We start from the raw sequence: 22,597 nt of genomic DNA, 5'->3' as shown, positions 1-22,597 counted from the left end.
TTGCTGTGTTTGCAGAGAGGCAGTAACTTCTCGGAGGAACAGGCCAGGAATGGCAACCTCCTCAGGTAAGGCCACAGCCAGAAGAACATACCTAGCTGCAGCTGAAGATAAAATAAGCTAATGAAATTAGCTTAAAAGTCTTCTGTTTAAAAGAAAGTGTTTAATGGATATTATCTGTACATACACACTATATATGGGTATATTTTCTCCCTTACACCATACATAAGAAATAAAATATATCTCAGCTGATGGTCCACTAGTCAGTATTTTGGTTCTGTGAGTTGCCTTTCTCAGACAAGATACGCATGTTGTGGAAGGTTGGCATATGCTACCTGATAAATATGTGTGAACTGTTTGAGATACAGAATGAGCTGTGGCTGAGCTGGTGTTAGGGAGGCCATAGTGTTATTTTCACAGGGTACACTGGTCATGCATCTAAGTGCTTTTAAAAAAGGCAGTTTTATTGATATTTAGAGAAAACTCTTTACTCAGAAGATGCGATATAATAGACAAGCTGAGGAGGTTAAAGTTGCTGCCTGGAAAGGTTGGTTATTTATGCTTACCAAAAGTAACATGTACATCTTTTGAAGAGGTGTAGAAATGTCAAATGTATAGCTCAAAGCCTTCTTTCTCTTTACCTGTCCTTGACAGATCTCAACCACCTCCACACTGTTAAGGCCAGGAGCCCATTGCAGTCAATTTTCCCTGCAGGACAAGAACCTTCAGGTGATGCTGCTGTCTCAATAATTGGTGATACAATCCAGCACAATGAAGAAATCCCTCTGTATACTAAAAGGTAGCAATAATAGACAAAACTCAGGATATTCAGTTATTTAAAAAAATCAGGACTCTGTATTTGGTACTAGTGCATAAGGGAAAGGAAGGAAACAACATGAGAGGCTTTGGGAGTAAATGTTAGAAAAGAAAAAAAGAACAGAAGGGAAGAACAATTTCTCCTGCACTGCTCTCTTCTGAGGTATGCCAGTGAAACATGCATGACTATATAAAATGGATGGAAACAGGGAAATACACTTTTTTAGGTGGGTACAGGATTTTGATAACGAATAACTTGTTGTTACAAGTCTGCCTTCCCTAACTGCATATAAAATCTATAGTGCTAGTTCTGCTGACGAAGCCTTGTGCTTAAATTTCAGTATTTCTCAGTCACCATGTTTCATTCTGTACAGAGCTTCATCTTTCATATTAAAAAAAAAAAAAAAATCTTCTGTAACTAGTCCATTTTAAGTTTTAGTAGTGGTGATACAACCAGAGAAACATTGTTTCTTTTCAAATTCTCTTAGAGAAAAAGAGATTTAACTTTGCAGTTTTTTGTTATAATTTGACGGTAAACCATGTACTAGATTTGGTTATTTTTCTCTGTTCTTCTCAGTTGCAGCTGTATATGTAGAACTGATAAGCAAATTGCTACATGTCAAGTGGAATTGTATCATGGAGTACTGTAAGCTTTTTCTAGCATGTGTCTAACAGTTTTTCATGTTAGATAATCACGTATCTTTCTCCTGGCATGATGATATATAAGCTTGCCTTTTTAAAATACTCTATAGTGGAGCAAAAGTCAGAATGTTTGTCCTTCAGGAGTCTCTTTGCAGACCTGGATAAACATTGCAGAGATGCCTGAGTCATTAGGGATTTGCTCTGCTAGCTGGGCAATTCCACCCCATCACCCTTTCAATGTAAATAACTATCCTTAATTAATGGAAATGCAATATATACTAAGTAATGACAGACCAAGTAAATTAACAAATGCAGGGTAAGATGTTGTAGCTCTGCTGAAGGCACTGGATGAGCATCTTGCTCCTTCATCTCATTAGTTTAGGCCAGTTAAAAACAACATGTAGTATAAACCTACAGTTTTTTACGCTGCACAAGAGCATTGAAATGAAATACATTTTAGACTTTTGTTAGAATAAGTAATTGGAAGCACAAATCGAGTCATTTAGGCATGTGAATAGCTGGATTTAGTATGCAGTCCAGAACAGCTGTCTCCTGTACCCACAGCTACTGACAATCACAGAAAGAAAGGCCAGACTTTGAAAACCCATTTCTGACAGTGCGCAAATAAACAGCTGGGGGTGAAATCAACAACGAAGACAATATTAATCCTTCCCCGTTCCTGTTGTCATGGGGGATTTGAAAGGTAAATGTAATTAAGTAAAAATTGAATTTACCAGTCTGCATGTGGAGGATCATCTTTTCCTTTGCCTTCCCTTCCCATGCTCTCCCTACCTCTTACAATCTCTTCTTACTTCTTTATACCAACCACCAATGAAATGCCAAATTCCCCTAAGTTGGTTTAATTATTAATTTATTTGGAATGACCCAAATGTAAAAATAGAGCAATGCAGCAAGGATGTAGGACGCTTTTCTTGCAGCTCTGTCTTCGTGTTCTGCCTCCCTTTTTCCAAAAGGCCCTGTCTTTTCTCCCTTTACTCCCTCGGTATTTTTCTCTCTCCTTTCTTCAAACTTAATAATCCTTAAAAAGATCTTTGTGAGGGATAGAGGGAAAGGAATTAGGCATGGGAAGTGTAAGATTTTGCGATGAGGAAACAGAAGGGGGGAGCCCCCTGAAATTTCACAAATTGTCCTGAGGAAAATTAGATTTGCAGGTGGTGTGGGGCCATATTCTAGATCTGCTTAATCCACTCTGCTACAAGAATGGTACCTGCCTTTTCAGTTTACTATTGCTTTTGTTTCCATTTTGCTCCCATCTGTCTCCACCTGCAGTAACTTGTTCATGACTTAGAAAATAAGCTTTTTGCAGCAGGGACTGCTTTGTGGTTTTGTATGTGAGTGCAGTTTCCACATATTTGATATTACCAGGTCAATGGTGATAAAAATAGGAATTACCGTCCCTCTTTGGGGAACTCGTCTCAAAATTTGAGACTGTGCTACTATTTAAACACAGAAAAGACTGACTTCTGTGATGATAGTGTTACTACAGTGTTTGGGCAATAGGTGTGTATTATTTCTCAGGCACACCAGTACTACCACTTGCAGAGTAAGGAACCTATCCACAGCTTCTCAAAAGGGTGAACTGTGTGCCACCTCAGTTCAGTTCCCGCCTTCCAGTTCAGTTTCAAGTTCACTTGGGCATCTCCACTATGGATGCTTACAACTCTTCCTCTTGAACTGGCCGGGGGGGAACAGAGGAGATAATTGATAGTGATACTTTCCTTTGCTACTGAGTAACATTGAAACACAGCTTCAGAATGAAGCACAATGACATGGGTCAAAACACTGGTTGAATTGAACCTACTCCCTGCATTGGCTGGATCTTTTTTGAATGGAATTGTTTTTGTCATAAATGACAGCTATACTTGATTCTTTATTACTAAGAGGTGTTTTCATATTATTCATAGAATGAGGTGTACCCTGCACTGTACTGTAAAAGCGTTGTATAGGAATCATTAATGTGGAAGACAGGCATATGATTTTGCTACAGTATCTCTCCAAGTAAGTAAATCTTTCTTTTGGATGTATCCAGGCCAAAAAGATAATGGTCTTACAGTAGTAATGTATGGTACAGCGTTCACTGATTGTGGTGTAAAACAGCAAAAGAAGATGGAAGAGAGAGTACAGAAGCTTTTAAACATATAGCTGAATTTGTCTTCTGCATCCTTCCTTTTGGGTAGTTGATAGTTGAAATCGTGGCATTTCTGAGGATATTTTCATGTGTTAGGTTTTTTGTTTTGTTTTGTTTTGGTTTTTTTGAAAGGATGGTGTAGAAGATTATGTTAACAAGAAACAAAACAATTTTTTCCTGCCAAAGGAGGTAGGCATCTTTTAATTCCTGAAGTGATTCTAAAGTTCAGTGTGACCCAGGGACTTCATGTATCTCACTGCAGCTCTTAATCTATAAGCAATTAGTTGTTTGGCCCTGCCAAAGAAACAGGTAGGTTATTGATATATATATATATTAGTCAAATATATTAGTCAAATATTTGTGTTTGATTATTGCCTAAAATACTAATTGACCGTTTTCCCCTAAGTAACTCATTGCACTTTTAGAATTTCAAATATTGCACCTTCTTGTTTGTACTAGTGAGTTTCACTACAGAGTATCTGTGATCACATCATCACAAAAATGTAGCATTTTTTAAAAAACTGAAACCTAAAATAGCTCTTGTAGGAACAAGACCAGCAGCTGCTCAAAGCTGTTCAGGATTCAGTCAGAACATGCTAAATTCACAAGTCTCATGAGCAGGTCTTCTCCAAAGGCTTAAGAGAATATTGTGGAAGAAGTGAAATCATATGTAGACAACATAGGGAATTGGAGTTCTTATGCTTCACCTTCCTTCTGATAAATGTGCTGTAACACTAACCAGCGATTTAGATCATTTACTCCTACTGTAGCAGCATAAAATCATGTTCAGGCAGAATCTGTAATTATTAACCTTTGCTTTCCACTCTTCCAGTTCCCCAGCTAGTTCTCGGCCCAACTGGAAAAGTGGTGGCAATGCTACATACATATGGACATCATGGGGCTGGCTGGCTAGCTGGCTGGGTGTTTTATTTCCCCCACCACGTTGTTTAACCAGGCTCGGAGCAGACCTGAGTAACATTAAAGCGCTGCCGCTGACAGCTTGGAGCGTTTTGCCACAGGTGTAGTTTCCCCAGAGGACTCTGGGTCTGAATGCTGAAAAGAGAATAGATGTCCTTTCTTGTCCTTGACAAGAAAAGGGTGAGTATCGCTCAGCAGAGGGTTTATTTAACAGCTGGCTTGTATCCATGAGGTAATATCAAGCAGTAAAATGTTAGCAAGAAGAAAGTTTAGCAGGGGATACTACTTCCACGCTGCCCGGTATGAAGCTGCCGAAATAATCCCTGAAATATGCCTCCTGTGATGAAGAGTTACAAGTGGGTTATAATTCACCACTTATTTCTGAATGCAGCGATGTGCAAGGGAAAGACAGACCACTGCAGCAGGTGATATGGGAGTGGAGAGATTCCTGAGTAAGAACAGCTAGGAGAAATTACTTTCCATGACACTAGGGAGTCACGTTTCAAACTTGGCTTACAAGTGTATGTACTTTACCTGTCTCTGAAATTCTCTTACATGTATTAATGTTATAGCAATCTATATGAACAATATGGGCAGTATGCCAAAGGGGGTTGTAATTTTCAAGTACCTCCGTATTGTTATTGGAGAGGGGAGGAGGATAGCCACTAACAGTGTAATTATGTGGCAATTCCAGGGAAATTGATTATTATTAGCTTTTTATGATCACACTAACAAAGCCAATGATCCAAGAGGAAATGGCAAAAAATTAGTGCCTGAACAATATTCAGCAACAAGGTATCACCAGGTGAGAGGGGATGTATCTGAAACCAGGTAATTCCTGAAACCGAAACGGCTGTCTCCCACCGATTATAACGATGGATGTGCCCTATTAAAGCCTGATCCACTTTAATGGGGGGCTCCAGGATGACAGGCCTTGTAAGTATGCAATGACACATACAGTATCGAGAAGTGGGTGGGTGTTTATTCTAAATACCCACAGCACTGGGGTATTTGCACCTTTAACCAACAGAGAAAATTACAGGTAGTGAATACAGATCAATTTCTTCAAGTTGGTTATTGCTTTAACAAAATCTTTTGTCACTTTTTCTAACATCCATCTTCAGTCCCCCAAACACAACATGGAGACTGGATACCTGCATAGTCAGAACTATCATTTACCAGCCATGTCTTCCCCTTTGAGGCTCTGTGGTTTTATAAATAATAATTAAAAACACTTCCTGTGATGCAAGAAGGCTTTTCTAAAAGGAGAGCAAGTTGCTGCAATACAATAGCGTAATATTTTTGAAGGTCATAATAATAAAGTAGGGGAAAGAGAATAATCATTATTGCTCTTTCTTGTAATTAGTTTGCTTTCCGATATCTCACACTGCAACTAGAACATTATTCAAGAACACCCATCACAGTGCTTAACAAGATTTAATGTACATTTATTCTTAACATGTGGAACATATAAAGATTTTATACTGAATAAATGAAATTCATTAAGCCAGAGGAAAAGGAGGAATTTACATCAAGTTTTTTCTTTTTTTTTTAACTACATTATCTTGAAATACAAATGCAGATTCTTGTCACTGAAAAATCTTTGAAGTTGTGTTTCTTCCTTTTTTTTTTTTTCCTGTATATATTTTTTTGTCTGTAGACTGGTAACCATTTTCTTAAATCAATCCATACGTAACCATTTCCACACCTTGATTTATAAAGCAAATTGTGATCGGCTGCTCTCCCGAAATAGAGCATGACTTTATACATACAGAAACTTGTACATTACCCTCAGTTGTTGGTTTTCTGTGTTGGGTTTTTTCTTTTTTCTTTTTTTTTTTTATTATTTTTTGGAGATATGGCCCAAATGAAAGAAAAAATAATTCTACTATCACTTTGTAGATACCACATCATGAAAAAGAAACTAAAAACTTTGTACTAAAAAAAAAAATGAGGGTATGTTTAATGTACAACTTCTATATACATCACGGCCCTTAGGCAATAAAAAAATATTTTAAAAAATGATTAAAGGAATTGTGAAGAACTGTCGTTGTGGAAGGTCAAAAAAAACAGATGTAGACAAGACAGTTCTGGTGAGGAAGCAATCGATGTTCATCATCAGGTTTTGTTTAAAAAATCTTTTAACTTGACTTTTTTATTTTGTTTTGCTCCTAGCCTAATGTAACCATTTCTCCTGAGGAGAAACCAGTATCGTTTTATATTTTGACTACTGACTGACACCCTCCTTGATCCCCTACACCTACATCACTAGAATCTTCTATTGCACAGAGCTTTGGGTGATGGTATACAAGTTTTTTTTTATTTTTTCCTTATTTGAAAAAATAAAACACACAGGAACTTGGTATGTTGGTTATTTTTCACCTTTTTGTTTCAAAGTGGTGAGATTTTTTTTCCATCATACAATGGTTTGCCATAACATTTTTTTTTAAAAAGTCACTAGTTCGCTTCCCAAAAAATATGCAATACAAACATGGAAAAGAACATTGAAAAGGATAATCTATGGAAAAAAAAAAGTGTGACCTTTGAATGTACTAGACAGCAACTTTGGTTAAAAAAAATAAAATAAAAAGATGTACTTATACACATAGACAGCAAATATTAATTCCATAACTGTTCAAATTAATAATTTCTTTAATTCCCAATTGGTAAATAGTGAATGGGGCAGAGGAGCAAAGATTCTTTTTTTTTTTTTTTTTTTTCCTTCTTCCTACGTTGGATAAACAAGAACAGAAAACAGCCAGTTATATGTGACCCTCTAATCTCCACTCACACATGCTTGGCTTCTCACTTATGTCATAACTGCCCAATCTGAAAAAGTACATCACAGATGACAGATGCAACCAGAGAGTTCAGGACAGCAGATATTGAGATATCCAGCAAACGACCCTCGTGCAAAAGGAACTCTGAGCGGTTCTCGTCCACTCTGGCCATGGCCAGCAAGGCCTTGGCTGCCCTGCACATCATGTCTACGCTGGGTGGCTCCAGGGGCGGAGGCTGCATGTGCATGAGGTTATGCTGGCTCTGCTGGTACTGGGCCATGGTGACCCCATCCTCCAGGAAGCTTATCAAGTTTCCGATGCTTCCCTTCTGCACAGCTATTGCCCTCGCTGCTAATGTGTCCCCCTGGGCAAGGTTCGATAAGAGCGCCATGGACATTTCTCGGCAGACCGGGTTTTTGCGGTCCCCAACGTACCTAACTAAAGTAGCGTAGAGTTTCTCCTGACGACTGAATGGGGGGGTGGCCAAGATAAGGTCCACATTATTGTCCTGGATACTGAGCTTACACAGGGTCTCCAGCACAAGTCTCTGAGGCGAAAGAACCGAGTTGGGCCCCACGGTTGGAAAAGGATCCTGTGCCTCCGCAGACGGGCACACCATCCAGTGCAGCAAGCCATCCAAAATTGGCAAACAGATGCTTTCTGTGTAAGCAGACAAGTCTAGCTGCCCAGAAATGTTGGCTAATGTGACCAATGTATTATCCCTCAAGACCTCGAGGCAGTCCCACCACCACTCATCCTTGCTGCAGGCCACCCCTTTGTCCTCCTCTTCCTCTTTCTCGTAAGTCTGCGGCGCTCGCTTTCTTTCTGGATGCTCATGGTGAAGAAGGATCAACTTTCCCAGGATCAGCACCAAGCCTGGATGTTTGGACATTTCGGTGTCATTGCCAGGCACAAAAGACAAGCTACGGACGATATTTGACACACAGATGCAGCGTTTGGCCAAGGAGTCTTGCCAGTGAGTTATGGTGCATAGAGGAGTCTCATCCCGGCTCCTTGGCTCATCCTCTAGCAGTTTAATATTCCGGTGGCTTTTGGCTTGATGGATCCCAAAGGGAAATTTACTGCTCTCTGTTTGGGAACCAGAGTTTGAGTCTTCAGGCAATGCTCCTGGCCGAGCTGAGAGGACATCATCAATGGTTGCTGTTATACTTTTTTCTTGTTGTTCCTCAGATTCACCTTTCCCCTCAAGGTCCTTCTTTTTGCTTGGAGAGTTCAAGGGAGGAGGGGCTTTCCTGCGCGGAGGAATCTCCATCTTGCTTTCAAAGTGAGTCTGGATATGCTCAGTTGTGTCACCACCACCAAGCTGCCAGTGGAGAAGTCCACTATCAAATTCCTGAACGCGTCCAAGTTTGTCAGATCGGTCAACAACAAATAGATTATTTTTCTTTACAATCTTTATTGGCAGCTTGTCAAATTTACTGGCTTGTTTTGGCCTCTCACTTGGATCAGCAATGGCACCAGGAGTGGAAAAAACAATGCTCTTTTCTTCTCCTTCTACTTTTTCATCCTCCCCCTCCTCCTCATCTTCATCAAAATAGTCAATACATTCGTCGTTCTCCTCTTTTCCAGTATCCTCTGCCAAGGGCTGGCTATCATCTTTCTTGGCTGCTTTGTGATCAAGTGCTTTGTGGCCTGGATCTCCCACTTCATATTCCATAAGGATTCCAAAAATGTCAATCAGGCATTTTCTAAAATATTCTACTAAAAGCTCAAGAAATCCAGACAACTGAGGGGAGAAGAAAGAACATAAGAATCAGATAAATATTTTTGTCTGCAGGGAATTTTATTAGGAACACTGGTGTATACATCTGTGAATATTTCCCTCCTCCTGCTGTGGGACTTGTGGCTAGGTCCTGCATGGCAGAAATCAATCAAAGGAAATTCTTCTAATGTCCAAACAGTATATAATGTCAAAATATCACGGTTTGATTTGCTTAAAATGTAACAGCTACGAAAAATACAGAACTTTATTTATATGTGTCCTACAGTAGACTTCTAGTCTAGCTGTTCTGTCCCCTTGGAAGTGTCCAGCATTCTTCATTTTCTGTACAGAGTACTGAAATTTCTAACTCACTTTGTTTTTCTGATTTGTACTTTTATTAGATGTGTAAAGTTTACAATTCTTCCTCTCCTCCTTTGCGTCTCAGTCTCCTAAAACCAACTGTACTGCAGGAGTCTGCAGTTCAGGGTCTAGGTACTGACATCCTACATTAATATCCCATCTCTATTGGAATAGTGCTATTTTTGCCTGGCAATATTTAAAAATTGTTATCGGAGCCTGGTGCCGTAAGTCACCCTCCAGAAACAGTTTTCATTTAGGTTTAATCCTCTTAATTAACTTGTAATCACTTATGGAAAGGCAGTAGTTGGACTTGGTATTCATTTACCCTCAGTGGCTTTATTATGAAAAATTTTTTGCTGCTAAGATGTATTCAGCCTGATTTTCTGGCTTTTAATGTTTGTTTTGTTTTGTTTTGTTTTTTTAAATCACAGGCTAGTAAGTTTTCAGCAAGATGTATCCTTTTGTCCATTCTGTATTCTCTTATGATTGGCAAACCCTTGAAGAACTAAGAGCTAACTGATGCTTATGAACTGCAGGAATTATCAGTCATCATACGCAGTCCTGACTGCCATTGGAAATAGAGTCCAAAGCAAAAGTAGCAAAAAATTATATATTTAAAATATGCCTGGTATTCTGTGCAACTTGCAGAGTGTGCATTAATGCAGTTTCTAATAGAATTCAGAGGAGATTCACCTCACTTCAAACACCTGCAACGGTTACACACCTAACCTCATTGTCTAGATTCCTTTTATAATCAGTGGTCTTTTGCAGGCCATTTCTAGGGTATGATTCATCTGACCTATTTTAGATCTCTACTTCAGGCTGAGATGAATCATGCTATAAATATCCCTAGTTCTAAAGTTAGGTGGGATGAAATGTACCATTTGTGTCTGTATTTAAAAAAAACCCGGTCATTATGTTTAAAAAGTGATGAGTTACACTATTACTAACTAAGGAATGAATGGAGCAGAGAAACTGAATATTTAACTTGTACAAATTTTAGACGATGTGCATTATCAGCATGCCATCTATTACTACCACCTAACAGGCCAATGGTTAGAGCAGGGCTGAAAAGTGCTGAGAGGTAGTGAGGCAAAAGCACACACTGTTAAATCCTGTGTTACTTGTATCCTATGGACAGACAGAGGATTTCAGCTTTTAAATTGTCAGTCTGATATTTCTGTGCAAACTTAGTTCACTGGAAGAAGCCAAACAAAAAATAAGCAATTAAAAAAATCCCACAGCCTAGTATGGAACTAATGAATAAGACAAGTAGTCACCAAAAGACAGCCTCAAATCAATTTAATATAGTTTTGCAAAGCCTTTTATGGAAACACAAATTAAGCAAGATTACCAACATGCTGCTGTTTTCTCAGATTGTCCTTGTACTATCATGAGTGTGAATTCACACACTGCTTTCTGTCGGTGCTAAAATTCTTATATTCCTATGTGCTCCCTTCTAGAAGAGATACCCTTCTTTATTATTTCCCCTATTTGACCTAAAGCCATCTCTTGTTGCTCACTGTTAATGATCATAAAAAAAGGAAGGTTTACAATATTAGAATTTATGTTGATTATAATAAATTTAAAGGACTAGCATTTCTGTTGGTATCTTATTTCAGTTTTCTTTCCTTGGAAAGTTGAAAAGTATACTGCTTTCCCACCTACCTGAGAGAGATTGAAAGTAGCGACAGTGCTGTCATCATACAGAAGAATATTAATAGTGTCTAGCGCCCAGGTACTTTCAGCCAAAAGACCAGATTTAAGAGACATCATCACTCTCCAGGCCTCAGGAGTTACTGAAGAAAGAAAGAAGGAGAAGTAAAACAGTATTAGTGCATCCTCGGAGACTGTTAATGAGTTCCGAAAGATTGAACTGTGACATTCTGAGGATGCAGAATATAAATGAAATAGTTACTGAAACACTGGTTAAGGCCCTGATTCCACCACTTAGTCCTGTTCAGTTTTTCTGCAACTGCTGCTCCGCCTTAATACTGGAGAAAATCTTAGTAGGGCCATTCTTCCTGACTTGGCTGAAGCCAAAATAATCATACAAACTTAGAGAAGTTGACTAAGCCAAATAAACAGTAAATAAAGGTAGAATAGTCTCTCAGGAGTGTGAGAACTTGAATGAACAGGAATTGAAGATAAGAAGATACTTGGAAAAGAACAGGGGGAGAAACAAACATGACAAATAATATGGAATGAATAAATGGGCCATTCAAGGGAGGCAGAGATTGTAACTAAACAGAAGAACAGCATGAGCTTCCATGGAACAAGAACACAGAAAGCTCTGCTCAGCTAAATGTTGTATTGGTGATTTAACAGACATCCTGAAGGACCTTTCAACATGTCATTTGGAAATCTGAGGCAAGCTTCGTTTTTAATGCCTTTCCGGAGACTTCAGGTCCCCATATAAAACATGTCAGATTGTCTGGGATGACTTTTACCTATCGCCTTCACTCACGCAAACATTGCTACATTTTTATCAAAGACAGTCACATTATAGTTACCAAAGTTAACTATTTGTCACAATAGTCTTAAAATGTAAAAGAAAATCAAAGTCCCTTTCTCCCAACCTACTTTGGCTTTTGTTTTGATGCTTACCAATATCTTTTGAGGTAATCTTTCTTCTTGGTTTTAAGACTGGTTGGGATGCTTCGACAGAGCCTGGGGGGAAGGTAATTTCTCGCCTAATCGGTGGTGGTTGGGGTGGAGGTCCTGTGACCTGTGACACTGGAACTGTGGGTATAACCTTTTGCATCTTCATGGAGGGTAGGAAAGGAGACTTGCTTGGAGACATACGGTTTTCCAAAGAGCGCTGGAAAGATGCTGGACTTGGAGCTCTAGAGATGTGGTTTGGCATAGAGGGTGGCGTCTGGTAGGATGACTGAGGAGGTCTAGTGATAGGCTGCATGGAGGCTGAGGATGACATATAAGAAGGCTGACGTTGGTTGACATGAGAAGGCCACTGACTCTCGTGGTTTATCCTCTGGTCAGGTACCATCATATCATCAGTGCGATTCATCCCTGGATACGGTGGGGCCTGGGCGGGGCCTCCTGGACCTTGCCTATTCTGGTAAGGGTAAGGCATATCATTTCGTGTTGGCCACATGTTCTGCTGAGGACCTTCGCTGGAGGATGATGACTGCATGGGGCCACCAATCATCTGGGGAGGTATTCCATGCTGCTGCATTTGTCCCGGGCCCTGCATCCTCTCCCTGTTATACGGATACGGGTACTGTCCCTGCATGGGCCTCCTGTCAGGCCCCGTGTAAGCATTGCTGTACTGGTTGTACATTTCCTGTTGCTGGTTGCCATACTGCATGTTATACATATCCCCCTCATGGCGTTTGGCTGGAGGCCCATACATGCCATCCATGTGTCGCTTATAGTTCTGAAAAAAAAATTTTGGAAAGAAGATGTGTCACTCTCACTCCATACGCAAGACAAATATATTTGCTGAAAGTTCACCTAAAGAGCTGAAGGCGCTTCGCTCTAGAGGGATCGTGCTGATTTCAGAGGCAGGCATGCAGTGCTACGCTTAGGCTTGGTCCACTGCTTTCTTTTTAAGCCTCTGTTTTGTTGTGCTTATAACCTAATATTAAAAGGATACTTATCCTTAGGCTAAATTTTCTTACGCTTGCTCTCATTTTCTCCCTTTCCCTTTCCTTTCCTATCTGTCTGATTAAATTCCACTGGTCATTTCAGACATGCATGAAAAGGCAATGGTCCTCACCAACTAAAATATTTTCACTTCTTTTTTATGCTTAGTCTACTGAGAAGAAAAATCTTAAAAAAAAAATCAGAACCACTCAGTGAATCTTTTCAAGAGACAAGCACCAAATAAAGTCTTAAAATAACAAGATATGCTGCAAGCATGCATGTCTGAAACACTGGATCTTACGATAGGGCATAGGCTACACACAGTAAATTCCTTAGTAGGAGAAAACATTCTGCTGCATTTGCTACTCTGCAATTCCCAGGAAGATGGTCCTGTTTGGGCAATCATCCCTCTTCCCAGATCATCCTAATAACATTTAATTTACTGTGAGATTATTACAGCAAATGGTCACATCCAAACATTCTGTTCTAGTTTATGCGGGTTCTTACCCTGCTGATCGGTAATGAATTAAACAATGTAACCAACAGCTGCCACCTGTGGTTTATTCCCTCTTTGTTTCTCACCCTCTCAAGTGGGCAATGTTGTGTGAGGTAAGCTGTTTTACCTTGGGCGGAGCCGAGTTGTTTTTTAAATCATACAGGCTTGTATGTATTTATGTTTAAGACAGCAGAACATAAAAAGACACGCTGCAGTTTGAGGGCAAGGTGGTAAGGTTTGCCACAGTCCTTAGTTCCTGTGGGAGTTTGTTCCACAGTTCAAACCACACTGAGTGCTCTGAAGCAAGAAATGTGAATTCAATGGGTGATTTTTGAATATATGATCTATGGCAAATTCAAAGTTACGGCTTCCCCGAAAACTGTAGCTCAGTCACACTGCACAATGTATACTAATGTACTACAGATAAGATCAGATAAAATCTTCTATGTATTCAATATGGGTCAGTTAAAACAGCTCTGGGATTCATAAACTCATCTTCCAACTTTGGTGCACATAAAACCACAACTACTGTATTGCGTGCAAGTTTTGGTTTTTTTTTTTTTTTTTAAACTTGCTACGGAGCTGTCTGGCTATCTGAGAAATGCCTATTTCCAGCCTTACATAAACTACTTCCTGTAGTAAATTCCACCCTTGGGGCCAATTTATACATTAAGAACCAACTTGGCAGTTGCCACACCTAAGAAGGTGGTGTTTGTTTTGCCACAGTGACTCAGAGCGCTTAGACACCTGGGAATGAAGCATGTGCCTTTTAAAAAACAGTTCAATGCTCTTGTATAGGTAGTGGCAACATGCCTAACGGGGATGTGGGATTCTGAGACCTTGCAGAAGACAAAAAGACACCAACACAGGTCACCTCCTGCACAACAGCTCTAGAGGTATGAGCGTTCATACAGGAATTGAAAAACCCCGGGTCACAGTGCTTCATTAGCTCCAGGAATTGATGCTCCAAGCACCTTCTTCCCAGGCCATTCCTTAGCCTTCAGGTTGTAGATAAAGCCTGAAAAGGGCCATTTTTCACATTCTTCCCATACCACTATAGAGTGAGATACAGGAAACTGAAAATAAGCTAGTGGCAACCTAATCTCTAGCTAAATGATGAAGTGGAATCCCCTAGGAGTAGGAGGGAGAGGCTGAGGCCGGCCAGGATCCTTGCCCTTCATTCTTCACTGCATTTTTGCATGAAAGCATTCTGCATTCAACAGTCATGGTACAAACCATATAAACAGCAATAAGGACAGGGCCAAATGCATTTTTACAAATTCTAGCTGCCTCCTTGCTTAAATGAACAGGTAGTTAATATATTAGTATGGACTAATATGTTAGCATGGAATATCAGAAACTGTTCTGTTCTGTATCTTTGCAATTTTCCCACTAAATCACCTAGACTCCTAGCATATGTTCATCATAAAGAACAACAAACCAGTTTTCTGATTATGTTATTTTAGAGATGCTATGAGCCAAAGAGATAAGCAAGAAATTCTGAAACTGAAATTTATATACATTTTCAGTTCACTGCAACCTAAGGTCTCCTCTTTTAGGCTTCCTCTCACTGAACTTCCTAGCAGAACTCTATCCCAAATTGAAAAGGACTATCTGAAATTGGCTGAAAACTAGCTTACATTTTAATTTTTATATTATAAGGAAATGCTTTCTATTTTGGAACTATCTTCAATTACTGTATGACTAGAAATGAATTAATAACATGCAGGATGAAACTCTGATGCCGTTGAAGTCAGGAGTTTTGCTACTGACTTTTAAGATGGGATTTTGCCCACAAGGTATTAATGATACACCTAACAAAAAAAGTCTTATTAATGAATATAATTTGTATTTTAAAAGTCATTACACAGTTAGGGAGACTGGAATGTACAAATGTTTGAACTGTTTTTAACACTAATAATGTTCTCTCTCATGTATTTGTACCATATTATTACTGGAGATCATGTGGGGAACGTGCCATCTGATCTATATTAAAGATAGGTATCTCATATGACCCAAGACAGCAATCTAAAAAACTGAGAGTGCTGAATGTTTTACTTTGTCTCAGTTTTCTGTTGGGTTCACTTGGCTGCATGGCATTAAGTTAAGGCCCTTCAACCTGCCAGACAAACAGCTTTCCTATTTGTTTCTGGAACAGAGGCAGCATCACTTTACTGGCCTATGAATGATATTTTCCCAGTCTGCTGGTTATTAACTTGGGACAATTGCTTGATACACATCCAAAGCCACAGAACATCTGTTAAAATTTACACTCTTCCAGTATAAAGAATACATTTTCCTATAGCTGCACAAACACTCCTTATCCATATGGGCTGTGATTTTAACCAGAACTACAGTGCTCCTCTGTGCCAAAAGACATATATTGTATAAACAACTTTTTGAATGTATACAGAATTTTGGGGTGACATTTATTAGACAAATCTTATGAAAATAGCTGTTTTCCCCTCTCCTACCTGCTGCTGTGGATACATTCCAGGTTGATGTCCTCCATATGGTGGCTGTCCTGAGGGAGGTCCTTGTCCTGGATACTGCTGCCCATATGGTTCATGCCTATAATGAAGCATTCAAATCAACACTTAGAGCTGCTGGAATTTCCAACCCACCAGGAAAAGCCAAGTACCCTGACAATCTTGCACCTTGAAGATATTTGCCATTTGGAAACAAGGTGAAGGTACAGTGTGGTATGGTCCTGAGCCTGAAGTAGTAAGCTCTGCTGGAGCTGGTAGTGGAAGGAAGGCAATAAAACAGATGGAAGAAAGGAGGTGTAGTGAAGATGCAACGGAGAGATTTAGAGGTAGCAGTCAGGAATGGGAACGGGGTTTGGTCAGCAAAGAGGTAAGAAAGGCAGCTGCAGCCGCTGGGAACCCATCCGAGGTGGAAAAGTACCTGATGTACAGCTCAAAGGTTGCAAGTCAAAATTCTTGTTAACAAGCCAGTCTCCAAGCAAGCTACTTTCTGGATTATTTAAGAATATAATCAATACTTAACTACCAAGTTAAACTGAAATTGTGATTTCAGTCTGATGATAGTGACAGAAAGTGAATACAAATTTCATTACAATATGTAACATGTAAATACATCATTACTGAGTAAAAACAGGACTCATAATTTTGCTAATGTTCATGTGGTTTTTAATTAAAGCTACATAATGAAGCATACACACAAGAGGCAGAGTTGTGTTGCACCTGGAAACTTACCTGTGGCCTTTAAGACCTCTGAGGAGCACTACAGTGCAACTGCAATATTTTTAGCACATCTGAATGAAATTTAGGTTGCTGAAATGAAGTGCTTGGAAAGCATTAAGATTGATAAATAACACTGTATTGCAGACCAGTATCAGTAATGCCTCTCTGTACAGTACCAGTGAGAACAAATCTACAATTACAGTATAATTATGGAAGTAATATATCAGGGAGAGTCAGAGAAACAGAGGATTGGGAAACCTGACATGTTAGAAGAACTAATGGCACCTGATTTTTTTTCCAAAAAGCATAGAAAACACATTTTTTGAGAGTTGACCAGAGTGAAAGCAATAGCTGTTCAGTATCTCCTAAAATTATGATGTGGATGGAAAGAAATTACCTAATGCCGGTTAAAAAATTGTCTACAGTTGGACAAGATGGTACATGCAATAAGATAAAACTGAGCAAAAGTACATGTATGTTATACATAAGGGAACCCTTTCTAAATGCCTAATTTGTTAGCCACAAGATAACCACAAGCCAGGTGAAGTTGTGGAAGTTTCAGAACTGCTGTCATTTAATGCTGCTCTGGAGAACTTGGGCCTATAAACTATGTTCTAGTTCAGTGTTGGCAGGGAGCTACACAAGGCAGGAGGTATACTCCTCTTCTAACACCTCTGATTCTATGGCTACAAAAAGTCAACTGATTCACCCAAGAAACTGAACCAACGAGAAAAGCCTAAATAAGAACAGACGAAACAGAAGTAACACACCAAAAGGCCACATGTTCCGTCTGTATGCTCTCACAGAGGCTGCTAGCACTCATTAGCTGGTTATTGCAGATATTACAAACAGAGAAATCAATGTTCACCTTTGCTGGCCAGGGTAACGATTAGGAGAGTACATGCTTGGGTCACTGTTTGAAGGCACCATGTTGCTTTGACCAGGTGGTCCCATACTGCCTTCAGGACCCAGCCCATGATCCGACCTAAAAAATGACAAAGGAAACCTCATTCTGTAAAAAGCACTTATTCTCCAAAATTGCCAACAAAATAAAACAAAACAAACCCCTTAATGAAAACATTCTCTTGACTTATCACCTTCCACTGGAATCCTTACTCTCACTGACTCCCCAGCAGTGTGACCTGTTGAGTAACGTGATTATACTTGTGTTACTCTACACATCTACTACTTCAAATTACTGACTGAAAACTACTCCGCCGTTATGCTGCACCGTTTTGGATACAATCAGGAAACAAAAAGTGAAGCTAAAGCACGGAGTCTAAGGGAATTAAAAGCAGGAATACAGCCAGAGCTGCAAAACCTACTGGAATACTTAATATAATCCAAACAGGCCCAAACCATTCTGCTTGCTGTACCAATGCTTAGACATCACCGATTTTACTGTATTTTTTTCTTCCCAAAGCCGTTCCCGAGGTAAACAAAAAAGGACTACATTTATTTTGTGTACTTCACTGAAAGACAAACTTACAAGGGTCCTGATGGACACAATACAAGACTGGTGCCGCTACAGCTCAGACAACAGCGTCCAGACTCTCCAAAGGCACTTCACCAACAGACCACAAACCAGACATTAGGCTGTGCATTTTGTTTTTCATAAAAAGCTCACCAACAACTGTTTAGGTGAAAACATGGCCAGAAGACTAACTCAAGTGCTACTTTATGCCATCACAGCCCAGCCCAGCAGGCAGCTTAAGGCAGCTGTCAAACACACCCACGTGCCAGTTCCTGCAGGTTGAGTGACTTCTAAGGTGTGACAATTCCTCCTTATTAATTTCTGTGAACAGCTAGACACGGTCATTACCAATGGTTTGACTCCCAGTGATTTAGTAGGATGCTGTAGGAAATGTAGGCTGCTATGTTCTCTGCAAGGTGCAATGGGAAAATGAGAAGGGGAGAGAGAGGATAATTTTCACTAATGGGCTTTGCTTTTTCCTGAAGATTGACTCACCTCCTGTCATAGCCAGTTCCATAAGAGAACTGCTGTCGCTGGCTCATGCTCATGTTGGACATTGCTCCAGATGGACTCTGGTTATACATATCTTGTATTCCACTGTTAGGCATTTGTCCAGGGGTCATGAAAGGCTCATTGCTTCCAGGCACTGCAACAGTAAGGGAAATTAAATATATTATTCTGGGTATTTGAAACTATCTTTCTATTAAATGATGCATTTTAAAATAATGTTCAGATCCCTAACACTGCCAAGGAGAATTAGCTGGTGTCTGACAAGCTCTCCAGGGTCTGATGAAAACACATGAAGCAGCACCACTACCAATATGAAGGTTATAATATTAAGAAGCTGCAAGCAAGAAAAGTAATCTCATCCTATGGAACTGAGCTCACTGGGCACCAGGCAGCTTCTTCCCTGTGGTTTTAACAGCTGAAGATGAACTTGCTCTTGTTCTTTTCACCCCCAAAAATGCTAAATATGAATGTGAACATAAACCTTACAAAACAGATGAAAGTGAAACTCCTAGTTTGGATTACAAAGCTGTCAGAATCAGACTCTTCTTTTTCCCGTCAATCCCTCGTACACACATGTATACCATAATTTTGTTGCGGAAAGGACCCTGAATCCTAGCATAGCTTCTTGAGCAGAATGGGCATATTCTACAGGTCCAAGAAAAGTCACGTTGACCAGTATTATCAGATATTAACCCCTGAGAAAATAGAGGAAGAGACTCAAGACTCTGTCCTTTAGTCCCTCATAGTAGATACTGAACAGAGAGATTTCTGTTTCCACAGCATAAATGTGAAATGTATGACAAAGTGCAATAAACCCACTTAATCTTACATGGGTATAAAACCTAAAGTGAATCTAAGGCAGAGAGGGTTTTCCCCTCCTCCAACTGTGTTATGCGAGTGTCCACAGTCCAGGCAAAAGGATTTAAAGGGAAGGTTTAAAAAAATCACATCAGATTAACTATCTCTTTTAAAGCACCTCCCCACTTTATCCCATATCTTTCTTCCCTTGATTTCTGGACCTCTTCTTCTCATTCCTCCCTTTCGCTCCCTTTCAGTTTCCACTTTCTTAATTTCATCTCCTCCATCTGCTCTTCTCTTTGCAGCCATTGTGAGCCCTCCCTGTGTTCTTTCCTCCCACCTTCCTATATATGGCATGCAAGATTGATTAATTTTAAGCACATTTTACAATATCCACAAAAACACCTTTAGGTTAAGTGCCCAAAAGCGTAAGAGCCAGGTTAGACATTAATTTTAAACTTTTGCTTTCTAAAAATAAACAAACTTCGAGTGTGTTTATCACCTTTTATCAGGGGTTGTCCAAGTGAGAAAAAAACCCTGGCTTTCCTACTCTGAAAAATATGTAAACTGAGACAGAGAGCATGAGGAGACCTGCTCAGTTCTGCACAGTGAGTTCCCAGTTCAGCCCTACTACAGCCAGGCACGTTGCTTCACCACTTCACATTCTAACACTGAAGTCTAGCGTTTGATTTGCTGGAAATGTATTCCTACAAGCATTTTTAAGATTCTCTTAAGGCTAAAATAAACGTTGTGACTCTGAGAGGGGAAAATATGACCAGATCAGAATGAAACACAATTGTGCTGCACCTCTCTCTTTTTGCTACAAGGATATCATTTTACCAATGGCAAAATCAGCACAGCAAAAAAGCTCATTCTGATGACTAGAACATCTTGGTAACATAGAAGTAGGGAAGAACACCACTTAAGCTACCACAAGGAAAATACCTTTTCTCATTCCACCGAAAGGATCTTTATTCGGCTCATATGGCATCCTTCCCATCATATCTGGCATGTTTATTCCCTGCTGGTATGGTGCATTTGGCGTCATGGAGTTTCGCTTTGGGAATGCTGAATCACTTACATCAGAAAAGGGATCATGCACACTAACTGCGCTGTTTCTAGCAGATGAGAAAAAGGAGGCGTTAACATCATCATGTGTTGATAAGAATTGTGAAAAACAGACTGGACTGTAACACACCTAGCCCACAATGCTGTGGCAGTGATCACTGCAGGATACATCTGAAAAAGATGCCAAAAACTTTCCAAATAGACAATCGTTAAAAAAAAAATCTACCCGTTTTTTTCACCACACTTATCTGGCTACTTACCCTAAATATCAGAGTTTTTAATCAACTGTGTGTGTTCCTGTTACTCATATATAAGTCTAAACCTTTCTGAAATTTCACTAAGCTGTTTGTCTCACTACCCCAAGGCAGTGAGCTTCACAGGTTAATTATATGCTGTGACAAAATAGTATTACTTTTTATCAGTTTCATTATTTATTACCTTTCAAATTTACCAAGCACCCCATTGCTCTCCTACTAGAGGAAAGACTGAACAGCAACACTTTGATTTACCTTCCAAATACCATTTACTGTTATGGAGAGGCACTAACCTTTATGGTTGCAGACAGCTTTATCCTAAAGCCCTTAAAAATTTGGCTTAGAAAATGGAGTTTCCACAATAGTTATCAAATTTATTCTTAATGTCAAAGAACATTTTTTACATAGTGAAAGAAAACGCAATCTGAATTAAAGATGATTAAAAAAGGTTCTTTTTATTCTTTCTGCAGTATTACCGATGGAGAAAAAAATACCTTAAGTATGTTAAGTTCAGTGACTCTGAACATATCTCAGAGCTCAGCTACATCCCTGCTGAAGTCCACAAGAACTTTATTTGCTGGACTTCAGTGGACTAAGGATCCTTAATGAACGGCGAGAAGGCTTCACTTCAGATTAAGTCCATCTGTGTGACCTACAGGACATAGAACTGAAAGGGATCTCTTGGTCCATCCAGTTGACTGCTGTCTCAATCCCTGTTACTCTATAAGCTTTTCTTAATTTGAATGCAAGTAACACCTTAAAATCACACACTCCTCCTTCCCTAAGCATGAATGTCTGGACCTGTATACTAGAGGAGGACAGGGTAAGCAAGGAAAGGAAGGTGGGAGTTCTAAGCCGGTGCTGCTGGGTTCCACCTTCCTCCCCACTCTTCACATACTCACATGCCCCTCTTTGCACCGGTGCTTGTCTGATCCTTCTCTGGTGATCAGAAAGCTAATGCAGCTCCTACTCCTTCCTCCCTTTCCCTCTCTCCCCTCCAAAAAGAAATAATTTTCTGCCACTTTTAAGGCTCTGACCAGTTCACCACAGAATCAGATGAGTGCCCGAGCGGTCAGGAAATGAAAAGACTGGCTTAAAACCGTTGTAGAACTACAGCCCAACAGAAAATGAAGCAAAGCCCTTTTCATACCTGCCACCCTGCATAGGTGTCATCTGTCCATGAGGTGTTGATGCTGGTGTTGGGGGCTTCAAATCGCCTGGCACTTCTGTCATGGAATTACTACCAGTAGACTGTGGAGTCTGTGGGCCTTGCAAGGAACCAGAATTAGCTGGTAAATTAAAGAAAAAGGAAATATTAAAAGGTAGCAGACAAATTCCTGTGGAAATAATAATCATCATGGAGAGAAAATGGTTCTTTCCCCTGTGAGCCTGCTTACGCCATGTATCTCAGTACTTTGTAACCTCCCCAAAATCCTTTGAGATGGGGATATGCTGTGCAGTAATAGCCATCATAGCCATCATCTTTCCCAGAACCATGAATTTCATCTGATACCTGAAGCAACATGAATAGAAATCATCTAGATGAACGATCATTTAAATCAGAGGTCAGAGATACAAAGTTAATTGTCTATAGTTTACAACAGAGTAAATGAAGGTTGTTCTTTGGCAGAGCTTCTTTATATAGTCACTATCACAACACATACATTTATAGGTCAAATTTCAGCCAGAAGCTTTTCCTCAGAAATTTAAACTGCTATATTAATATAAATACATAATTTCATTTACCACTAGAAGGCAGACATTTCCATAGTGAAACATGGCAAATGATTAGTAGCACAC

The 22,597-nt window shown here is 39.7% G+C and overlaps 1 protein-coding gene across 6 annotated transcripts in view; it reads right to left on the bottom strand.

The window, feature by feature from the left end:
* Positions 1-5,482: 5,482 nt before the first annotated feature.
* ARID1B (AT-rich interaction domain 1B) overlaps positions 5,483-22,597 on the bottom strand; it is a 332,937-nt gene continuing 315,822 nt past the window's right edge. For 3 of the 6 annotated variants that reach the window (XM_033011608.2, XM_033011612.2, XM_033011609.2), the window contains 8 exons: positions 21,948-22,086; positions 20,421-20,593; positions 18,663-18,813; positions 17,562-17,678; positions 15,962-16,058; positions 11,993-12,782; positions 11,054-11,184; positions 5,483-9,049 (listed from right to left, as the gene is read on the bottom strand). In XM_033011608.2, the coding sequence (XP_032867499.2) occupies positions 7,337-9,049; positions 11,054-11,184; positions 11,993-12,782; positions 15,962-16,058; positions 17,562-17,678; positions 18,663-18,813; positions 20,421-20,593; positions 21,948-22,086 (3,311 nt within the window). In that variant the 3' untranslated portion in view covers positions 5,483-7,336. The remainder of the gene's footprint in view (positions 9,050-11,053; positions 11,185-11,992; positions 12,783-15,961; positions 16,059-17,561; positions 17,679-18,662; positions 18,814-20,420; positions 20,594-21,947; positions 22,087-22,597) is intronic. The other 3 variants (XM_033011610.2, XM_033011611.2, XM_033011613.2) reach the window with 1 other exon arrangement.

This window comes from Tyto alba, unplaced genomic scaffold, assembly GCF_018691265.1.
Source record: "Tyto alba isolate M040663 unplaced genomic scaffold, T.alba_DEE_v4.0 Super-Scaffold_22, whole genome shotgun sequence".
In the NCBI taxonomy this organism is placed as follows: Eukaryota; Metazoa; Chordata; class Aves; order Strigiformes; family Tytonidae; genus Tyto; species Tyto alba.
The sequence above is the reverse complement of the archived record's forward strand: the minus strand, read 5'-3'. Positions and strand labels throughout refer to the sequence as shown.